This window comes from Physcomitrium patens, chromosome 5, assembly GCF_059467195.1.
Source record: "Physcomitrium patens ecotype Gransden chromosome 5, ASM5946719v1, whole genome shotgun sequence".
NCBI classification, from domain to species: Eukaryota; Viridiplantae; Streptophyta; class Bryopsida; order Funariales; family Funariaceae; genus Physcomitrium; species Physcomitrium patens.
Window position 1 is genome coordinate 4,140,994 of NC_143414.1, and position 9,927 is coordinate 4,150,920.

The 9,927-nt window shown below is 45.5% G+C and overlaps 1 protein-coding gene across 3 annotated transcripts; it reads right to left on the reverse strand.

Annotated features, from left to right (window-relative positions):
• Positions 1-815: 815 nt before the first annotated feature.
• On the reverse strand, positions 816-9,437 carry LOC112282262 (uncharacterized). 3 transcript variants are annotated; one of them, XM_073534155.2, is made up of 8 exons: positions 9,298-9,437; positions 5,047-8,761; positions 3,184-4,439; positions 2,786-2,869; positions 2,434-2,538; positions 2,062-2,170; positions 1,581-1,732; positions 816-1,487 (listed from the first exon to the last, which is right to left on the reverse strand). In XM_073534155.2, exons 2-8 carry the CDS (start codon positions 8,684-8,686, stop codon positions 969-971), a joined length of 5,865 nt encoding a protein of 1,954 aa, XP_073390256.1. In that variant the 5' UTR covers positions 8,687-8,761; positions 9,298-9,437; the 3' UTR covers positions 816-968. The 3 variants fall into 3 exon arrangements, with proteins under 3 accessions (XP_073390256.1, XP_024375447.1, XP_024375446.1); XM_024519679.3 differs by having other exon boundaries at positions 5,023-8,761; XM_024519678.3 differs by lacking the exon at positions 9,298-9,437 and having other exon boundaries at positions 5,023-8,836.
• Positions 9,438-9,927: the final 490 nt, after the last annotated feature.

Sequence of the window (9,927 nt, forward strand, 5' to 3'; positions counted from 1 at the left end):
AGAATTCAAAAAAACCTTTTAGGTTCATAATTGGCTTCAAGGCACAGTTCCCTCTCTTGCTTCTTGCACTCCTTGTAAGCATCAAATCAGCATATTGCTACACACACATGGAATGCAAGAGCTTTAGAGAGTCGGGCAAAATTGGAGAGTCGGGCAAAATAAGAGCAGGGTGACCTTACGACAATAGGGGCACCAACGATAACAGCAATAGAGGAGAGCTTGAAGTGCTCCCAAAACTGCTGCACCAAAAATTGCATGGCACATGGTTTGGGCCCCAAAATCAACTAAAATAAGATTGTTGTGATAGGTAATCAAGTCCTAGAGTATATTTGCAATTATCAAGAATACAAGGGTATTTTTGATATTTCCACACATTTCAGGGGTATATTTGATATTTTTCCAAAAAAAAAAAAAAAAAAAAAAAAAAACTTAAAAGCCTTTTGTACACTGCTCTCAAACAAGTAAGGTGAAGGTGCATAAATTTGGAAACACAGTCCAAGAGTCAGTCACCCAATAGAGAGGAATTGCCTCAAGATCTAAGAAAGAATGGTTGAAAATTTTAGGAAAGTTCCTGCAAATCGATTTATCACTCTGAATCAAAAAACGGGCAGAAACCCTAATTTGCCTGAAACGGATGTGACAGTCAATATCTTGATCGAAGTAATTCGTTACATCACGATAACATGCCAAGTGATAAGGAAGTTAATAATAACCCAAATGCCTAAGGGTCAACCGTAGCCTTGCAATCCAGATAAACCATATCAATAATTTGACGTTAGAGTTGAAAGGCGTTGGCCACATCAATAAACAAGATCTACGGAAATCAACGATTTCAAATGGAGTGTCTATACATTGGTGAAACCACCGGATGTGAAAATTTAAAGCACAAAGCGAAAAGAAAATTGTGCTGTTAGAAAGATCCACGATTCAGTTCCAGGGCACAAATCTGCAGACATTTTCGTGGAGGCCTAGTGCAGATCCTCCGCTGAGGTCGCTTCCTGCATGTCTCCCCCATATGATGCTTCCTCGTCAAAACCTGCCATTTCAACAATGCCGGGACAAGCTCCTAGAGGTTTGATCAAGGGCCCGGGAAGGACGGGGCGCATTTTAGGAATTTGACCATGTCCTCCTCCACGACCACCCACATGAGGAGGCTGCCCAATCACAACAGATCCTGCTACTGAAGGATTGGCGGAACCATGTCCAGCACCTGGTATTAATGCGGCAGGGTGTCCATTCTGAACTCCACCTGGCTGTGCTGTAGAGGCCTTCTTTGAAATGGAGTTTCCTGCAGAAGGTTGCGAGAGAGAATTTCCAACATTACCCTGTCCGGAAGGCTGTGCTTGAGGCCTTGGAGGGGGAGATTTGGGTCGTAGAGCTTCAATTTCTGGCGTAGTTCCAACTAGATGTGAAGCATCAATAGAAGGGTTTCCACGGCCACCTTGCCAAACTTTCCTCTCTGTATCAACAAAATTCTTGGCATATATCTGCAAGGACAAGCATAAAAAATTCTCAGCATCCCTTGGTTCAAACATGTTGACACATGATGAGCAGATTTAACGGTATTTCTGAAGTCAAACCTGGGGGTTGAAATTGGATGATGTGAGGCCTTTCCCAACAGTGACCCATCCAGCTCGGATGTTGTGGTCTTCACCAAACAATTCAATGCGCCGCATCCCTTGTGCGAAATGTTCTATGATATGGTACAGCTCCTCGGGCTTTTTCGTAGACCCTGGACATGGAAGACCACTGAATGTGATGATCTAAAGCAGCTATAACCAACTATGCTCTTCAAGATTGACATTCACTTCCCTAAATCACAAGACTTGGATGCAAGATGATGTGAAATCTTTCAAGCATGTGTTTGGAAACATCGACCGCACGAACTTCAAACCTTCAATGGAGCCATGTGATGAGTTGAAGATCTAGGACTTGTGGAATTCGAACACAAAAATCTAACACGAGAACCAAAAGCGAAGCATTTGGATCAAGATCTACACTCTCCAGCGATTTTTGATGCATGATTGAACATAGCCCCTCGCAAGTTGCACAGAAACTTACCATATTCTGGTTCTTCCGAAATTATAATGTCCGTGTCTACATTAGCGTGTATAATATGACCATCAGTGCTGCGCCTCACTGTCCCTCTTATCCCCATCAAGCAGTGCTCCTGCACGAAAGGCGTGACATTGTCTCAGTATGTATTAAAGCTCTCCTATAATAATATAATGGCTGCTACATTGGGGGCAGTGTCCAAAAATAGAATAATGCACGCGGAAGACAATTTGCCAACTTTAAAAGAGAAGTTGACCGTCTTGAGCCTAGAATGAACTTGCTCAAGCGTAAAGTAATAACCACTAATTAAGGAATAAATGTTAAGGAAACAATGCCGGACAGATCAAAATAAAAATAAAAATAATAACTAATCCGTACTTTAGAGTGTTGAAATAAAGTGTTGGAGTCGTGACGCAAGGCTGGAGTAGGATTTTCCCGGTTAGTTTTTACCCAGCATATGTCCTCACATCTACGAAATCCCCACTGACAACAGGGCACCAACAAGACAATGTTAGTCATAAGAACTAGTGACATTCCACACTGTAAAATATTTGGGGAATAAAATATTTTACGAGAGAAAAGAAGCAATATCATAAGAACCTAACAATCAACGGGCTAATGGACAGCTTAATCCTAGTTTACTTAACACAAAACCTGGAAAAAGCTTGTGTATTTCCTACATCTAGTCGCAGAAAAATTATGAATAGGAGGAGTAGAATAAGAACAGAACCTTCTTGAGACACAAGCGGCCTTGCTCGAGCCCTTCAGCATCTCCAACCCACAAGAAAATGAATGCAGGTGTGTCTGCAATAGCCTGTCGCGAAAATGCAAATCACAAGTACAAACCCGGTGTCAGTTACTTCGTAAAGCATATCACCCTGAGGACATCGATACGTGTTACATCTGTGGCTTCCCATAATGCAATGTGGATATAACTTGACATATCAAGAGTCTTCATTTCTTGATTGACTATGTATCATATCCTAGTTTAACGTGTCGCTTCCATAAATTATATAAACAGAATACCTCATAGTATAAGAGAAATAAATCAACACATATTGTTAATTGATCGTGGGGAACTTGGCTGCTGCTGCGGCAGCTGCTGAAACTGCAAGTTCAGTATTTCACCTCAATGCGAAGATTCTGAATCTCTTCAGCTGACCACCATTCCATTGAATCTCCAATGCCGGGAGCACGACGGACGTACTCCTCCCATGGAGGATCAACAAGTATCACATCAAACTTCGTTCCAAATACATCTGGGGACAACTCTGTTGTTCGAAGATCGCACTGCATGTACATTGGGGGTGTTGCTCTTTTTGCGATGAGCTGATCTTTCCTCGTTATCAGCTCTTTCAGCTTTGGGTATTCTTCAAATCGATCAGCGAGTTCCACATCTCGAATGAAATTCTGAGGTCGCAACCCTGTATCAACAAAATGCTGAGAGTAATCGTTCTGTTCCCCTCTTGAGGGACCTCTTCCTGGTGGCCCATTTGCCCTTCCAACTAACCCCCTCCCAACCCCAGATGTGCCTTTTTCACCCATTTGACCACGTCCACCTCCACCACTTTGCCCATTGAAGGGTGGGACAGCTCCACCAAATAATCCACTTGGCATACCACCATGACCCCCTCTCCCTGGTCCAGGCGGATTGAAAAACATGTTCGGTACTGGACCTGGAACCATTCCTGGCCCAAACCTTGGACCCAACCCACCAGGACCAGGACCCATTACTGGCCCAGGGCCTGGTGGACAGCCCATCATTCCCATCTCGCCACCTCCAGGTCCCACTCCCCAACCCATGGGACCTCCAAACGGAAGCAAAGGAAATTGACCCATGTTGGGACCAGGAGTTAGACCCGGCCCTGGTCCTGGCCCCATACCCATACCAGACATTAGCCCTTGAGGTCCCATGGGACCAAAGTGAGGACCAATTCCTGGACCTGGACCCATGAGAGGATTGACATTTGGACGTTGCACTTCCCGACCAGGACCTCTTGCACCTTTTGGTCCACCTCTAGGACCTCGTCCCTTCCCGCCTTGTTGCTGTTGCTGCTGTTGCTGCTGTTGCATACCTCTGAGCATGGAGCTAGGCTGAATATTATTAAAAAGAGGTCTTCCTTCGTGACCCATCATGCCCCCTCGACCTCTATTGTTCGGGGAGGCTTTTGAAGCTCGACCTCTTCCGGAAAGGTGGCTGTAGTTCATTCCTCCATCACCTGCGGCTCCTCTACCAGGACCGTATCCTGCATCATGGCCTAGAGGACCCTCATTTTCCATAAATCTATCGCTACTCCCCAAAAAAATGCCTTCTCTCTGTCGCATTCTGTCGTCCATCATCGAGCCATCCCAATCGACCTCCCCCATGCCGCCAAAGTAATCACCTGTGGAATGCACAAGTAAGCATGAAAGCTTAGCACAGGATACTCCCGAAAAATCCTTATCTAAACCCGATGATAAAATCGTATTAGAAAAGTTTATGCGTCACCTCAAGTAAGATCACCAAGTAGAGGTACAAGGAATCGAGGTATTCCTCGAACAGATACAACGAAAAAGTACGGCGTTAAAGTAATAGCAAATTACTTAAGATGACCACTGTTCACTAACACTTGCATGCAGCAAAGTGGTTATAGCTTCTGCTGCTTCTATACGTTACTATCATTACGTATGCTGCAGACAACATACTGCCATTGCTTCAAATGCTTCTAAGACCAACAACGAAATCATACAAAACAAGCACAACAATTTCACAAACTGCAACTTATCAATATTATATTTAAATTTTGACAGACTAGAGAAATGCATTGCTTTCTTGAGTGCTTAAGATAAGTATCTAATTTAACTAAAGTAACCGAAATTGAAGGCTTTTACAGAAAAACAAACAAATATTCGTCTATGCTTCCTCCTCTTAATGCATTTCCATGTCTTATTACAAGGCATTTTTATGACCTGAGGTGATTTCCTCACCTTGAAAGAATCCTGGATCCCCACCTGGTGGCATAAAAGGCCCTCCGTGCGAACTAAATCCACGACCAGGCTCTAAAAAATTAGAAGACATCTGGTGGCCTCTCCCAGTGCTTTCGCTTATCGAAGCAAAGCCCTGCGGACTTCTTAATCCCTCCACTCGCTCCCTGTCCATTCTATTGCGTTCGCTGCTCTCTCGTTCCAACATCCTCCTCTCCAACTTCTCTCTATCAGCATTTTCATGTCTCATTTTCGACTCCCAATTATCTTGCTCCACTTGAAAATCAGAATCCCTACTACCTTTCCAATGATTCTGATGCCGATCATAGGATCGATCCACATTATCAACCTTATCTTTCCCCTTTCCTCTTTCCCAATTCCGTTCGTGAGGCCGCTCTCTACTTCTGTACCTGTCACGCTCTCTTTCACTACTGTCATTATCCCTCTTCTGGTTTACACGTCTTTTGCTGCTCTTCTCTCTGTCATACTCCGCTCTTTCATCTGACCAATCTTTCTCTACGTCCTCCCAATCTGATCGCCCACCTCTTCGATCCTCGGGACTTCGAGAACCTGTGACAGCTTTGCTACTTCTATGACCTCTGCGATCATCAGGACTTCGAGAGCTTGTCACAGCTTTGCCACTTCGATACCCTGCTCTCCTATCATCAGGGCTTCGAGAGTTCACCACGGTCTTACCACTTCTGTGTCCTTTTCGATCATCTGGACTCCGAGATATCATCACTGGTTTTCCACCTTTGTATGGCTCTCTTCTATCATCGAGGCTTCGAGGAGACGTTATAACTCTTCCATGCTTTCCTTTAGACCTTCCCCCTTCATCGGACATGTCAGGACCAGTATCCTTACCAATTGCCTTGACCTTATCTAGAGGATCCTCGCCTTTACCCCCAATCGACCTTGTTTCTTCAATAAAATCCCTAGAAACTGGTTTTTTTCCTTTCTCTTCTTCTGATCTTAACCTCCAGTTCCTTTCTTCGTCGCCCTTCTCTCTACCCACAGTCGCTCCACGCACTAAGCCATGAGTAGATTCCTTAGAAGCCAACTTTCCAGCTCTTTCATCTTCCCTTCTGTCCCGACTGTTCAACCTTCTACGTCTATCATCCAGCTCCTCCCAACCTGCCTCTCGAGATCTAAATTTTTCCCTCTCATGATCTGCTCTGTATTCTCTTCCCCTACCGCTGGACCTTCCCTCAATGTCGTATTCGTAATACCTCTCATCATAACGTTCAGAGCCTTTGCGTTGGTAATCATCCGAATAACACTCAATTCTTCTTTCCCTCTCTCTTCCTCGATCTCGTTCCCGATCTCTTTCTCTCTCTCTCTCTCTGTCCCTCTCCCTTTGCCGTTCCTTTTCTCTCTCCTTTTCCCGTTCTCTTTCTCGCTCCCTCTCTCTGTCCCAGTCTCCATCATCCCTTCCCAAGAATCTGCTTTCGAAGTCAAAATCTTCTCTTTCCAGAGTATCTCTCCCACGTCGCCGTCCTGACCTGGGTACCTCGTCGCCGCCTTCTTCCATTTCACCTTCAAGCCTGTTTACAACTTCAACACCTTGCCACTCTGACTTTTCTCTGCCCTGAAGATGTTGATCAAACTGACGATTTTCTTTCGTCCAGTCTCTCTCCCCTCTTACTTTGTAAATTGCACCTTTCTCCCACTCATCTAATTCCTCCCTTTCCAGTCTCTCTTTCTCTCTACGAGGTCGTTCAGGTTTCTCTAGTTGACTGTCGTCACCTCGTTCTCCTTCCCCTAAATCTACCTCTTCACTTGCTGCCACTTTCTCAAAATCCTGAGACTCCTCATACTCAACTATCTGCTCACTTTCCTCTACTTTCTCAATGAATGCAGATTTGCACTCCTCTTCCACTTCTTCACTCTCAAAAACATCCACATTGTCAATCTCTGGGAGCATATTCTCTGGTTCACCCTCCAACATCCTGCTGCTGAGAGTATCTTCCTCAGGTTCGTCCCATTTGCAATCCGTCCTCTCCAATCCATTACCCTCTCGTGGACTCTCTTCTATTACAACTTCCAAATCCTCCGCCAAGCCGGATTCAGGTTTATCCGACCCAGAAAGGACTTTCTCTTTTTGACGGCCATGTCTCGAGCTCTCTTTCTCATCCTTGCTGTCCAAAACATTCTCGTAAGCCCCAGAGAGACCCCTCGACTCTTCTTGAAGTTTGTATCGTGCTACAGAACTTTCTTCTTCAATCTGCTCAATTCCACTAGACCCATCCTTTCTGCTTCCTTCCTTCTCAACTTTTTCCCAGTGAATCTTCCCACTACTATTTCGTTTACGATCCCATTTATGGAGCTGTATTGAATCTAAAAACTCAGCAGAACCTTCCACACCCTCGAGGACAGCGAGCGGCCGATCTTTGTCACCAGTTCCTTTATCACGGCCAACGTATTCCCGGCTTTTCTCACTTCGACTTGAAATATGAGGGTGCTTCTCTATCCCAGAAATTTCAACATAACGATCTCTTCCCTCTCCTTGCGCTTCCACAATCCTAAGATCTTTCTCGTCGTATTGCGAGTGCATGCGCCTGCCGGCTCTCGCTGATTTTTTTTCCTCTACATTTTTCCCGCTCTTCGAGTAATTAGAATTTAGTACAGAAGTTGTGACGGTCTTTGTAGCTCTTTCGTGACGCAAGTCAATCTCATACATAGAATCATCGTCAATATCATGTGATCTACCAGCCCTGTAAACACCTTTTCTGGATTTGAGACTGTCGCGAAACTCATGAGTTCTCTCAACCCTCTGATAATCCTCCGTCTCGCCATTCTGACTTTCCTCCACATACGAATCACTATGCCGCACCTTTTCATCCTCCGTCTCGGAAAATCTTTCTGCCCTGGTTATAAAGTTTCGGACATTCGATTCAGACCTGTCATGAGATCTCTCGGCTTTACTCTCCTTCTTCCACAATTTCTCTTCTTCTTTTCCATAATATCTTTCTCGATGCAAATTTCGCTTTATTACAGAATCCTCACCAAGGCCTTCACCTCTGGTTGTCCTGGAGTCACTCCTCCTGTACTTTTCATCTTCCCCGTTGTGACCCCTATCTATCCTAGGCTCTTCCCTCCTGCCTCTTTCCTTCTCCCGTGATTTTTCCACACGTGGTTCACCTATCTTCAACTCCTCTTCCCCCAAGTCATGGGCCCTCTCGTGCTTCCGGAGCGTTACCTCATTGACAGCGATGGCATAATCAGCTCTTCCGCCCTTCTTCTCTTCTTGCGTCGGGCCAACTTCGTTATTCTTGCTTACCTTCTCCGACGCATTTCTTCTCTTGTTGCTCCCTGCTCGGGACTCTACAACTTCCCGATCGTCTCTCTCCGCCCTCTCATCGTGTTTGTCCTCCCTAAAAGACCGCAACTGCTTTACGCCTTTCTCGAAATACTCATCCCTGCTCCTGCCTTCCCTATCACCCCGGTCATGATCCCTCTCCTTCTCCCTATCCTTTTCTTTCTCCCGAGTTATCTCTCTTTCCCGATCGCTCCTGCTACTCACCTTCGTCTTACTGGAACGGTACCTTCGGTCCTCATCGTAAGCCTCCTCGTCATCCCAGTCGCGAGCTTTAGGATAGTGCGAGCTCGCGCTTTTCCGTCTCTTGGACAGGTATTTCTCCGTGCCACCTCCTTCAGGACTTCCCATTTATGCCCCAGTGTGCATCCAGACCCTAAGGAACCACAATGCACCCTAACTTCTCCATCTTCATGTCTATTATTCCTGCGTGGAATTAAGCAGCAGAGTTTCCCCTACTTCATTTCGAGAATATAGCCTTCAATGCCATGTACCATTCTACCTCGACATCTTTCGTTAAAACTGAACCCTACATCTTTTGCCAAGGAGAGAACCTCACAGGATTCGCTTCATCGTCACTTACAAATAAAAAACGAAAAAACGAAAAAACGACATAAATCATAATTATGAAAAATTATTATAAAAACAAATGTAAAAAGAAGCTACACCCACTCCGCTCACCCCCTCAGCCACAACTGCAACACCTAACAGCTCCTCAAGCACCAACAACTTAGAAAGTTCTCTCCAGGAAATCCGTTTTCTTCAGTCACGCAAGCAAGCAACGGAGCGCGATTTTTTCTATATCTTTTTCTTTTTTTTTCTCTCTGAAATGATCAAAACCCTAATTCTCCTGTAACACTCACATGGAGCACTCAATCAATCCTACCTGCAGCAACACAAGCGAGACTCTTGATTCGTCCCACACACACACACACAAACACAAACCGTGCGCACTTGCTTACCTATCTCTCCACCATAGCCTCCTCTTCTCCCTACAAACATCTATCGTCCTCCTCAGTTGCGCCACGCCAATGCCACAGCATTCCAAAACATGGTATCATCAAGAGGACGAGCACGCTGAATTCCGCAGCAGAGTGGCGGAATAATCAAAGGGGAGCAAACATAGGAGAGCAATTGCAGCAAAGGGAGAGTGCCGTTGCGTGGGGTTGCGGAGAAGCGGAAAAGGACGAAGCTGAGAGTAGCTTCATGTCCCTGTGCTGCTGGTGATGGTGGTGTGGGATGGGGCATGGCATGGCATGGAATGCGAGGCTCAAAGGGAAGCGGGAACCCCCCCCCTCCCCCACGGCTTCTCACTCTTCTTCTGGGCCCGTCACCGTGTGCCTGTCACCGTGAAGGCCACTTGTGTTGTGTCTGAACCCCACCGTTGACGCCCCATCGCCCACTCTAAACTCTACATTCTATTCAACTTACCGGGCCTAAACGGGGGTTAAGTTTCAGTGCCACAATTAGTTTTCCTACACCTGTGTGTAACACTATACGTCCCCGGCTCATTACCCTATGCAAAGCTTTGGTTACTTATTAGGAGTTAGTAGTAATATGAGTTGTTGAGCATGAAAATAGCACTTGTAAAG

Coding starts and splice junctions, on each gene's coding strand:
- LOC112282262 (XM_024519679.3), bottom strand. CDS start 8,686: ATGGGAAGTCCTGAAGGAGGTGGCACGGAGAAATACCTGTCCAAGAGA. Junction 2,870..3,183: donor TTCAGAATCTTCGCATTGAG/GTGAAATACTGA, acceptor TTTTCGCGACAG/GCTATTGCAGACACACCTGC. Junction 1,733..2,061: donor TTCGGAAGAACCAGAATATG/GTAAGTTTCTGT, acceptor TTCCATGTCCAG/GGTCTACGAAAAAGCCCGAG.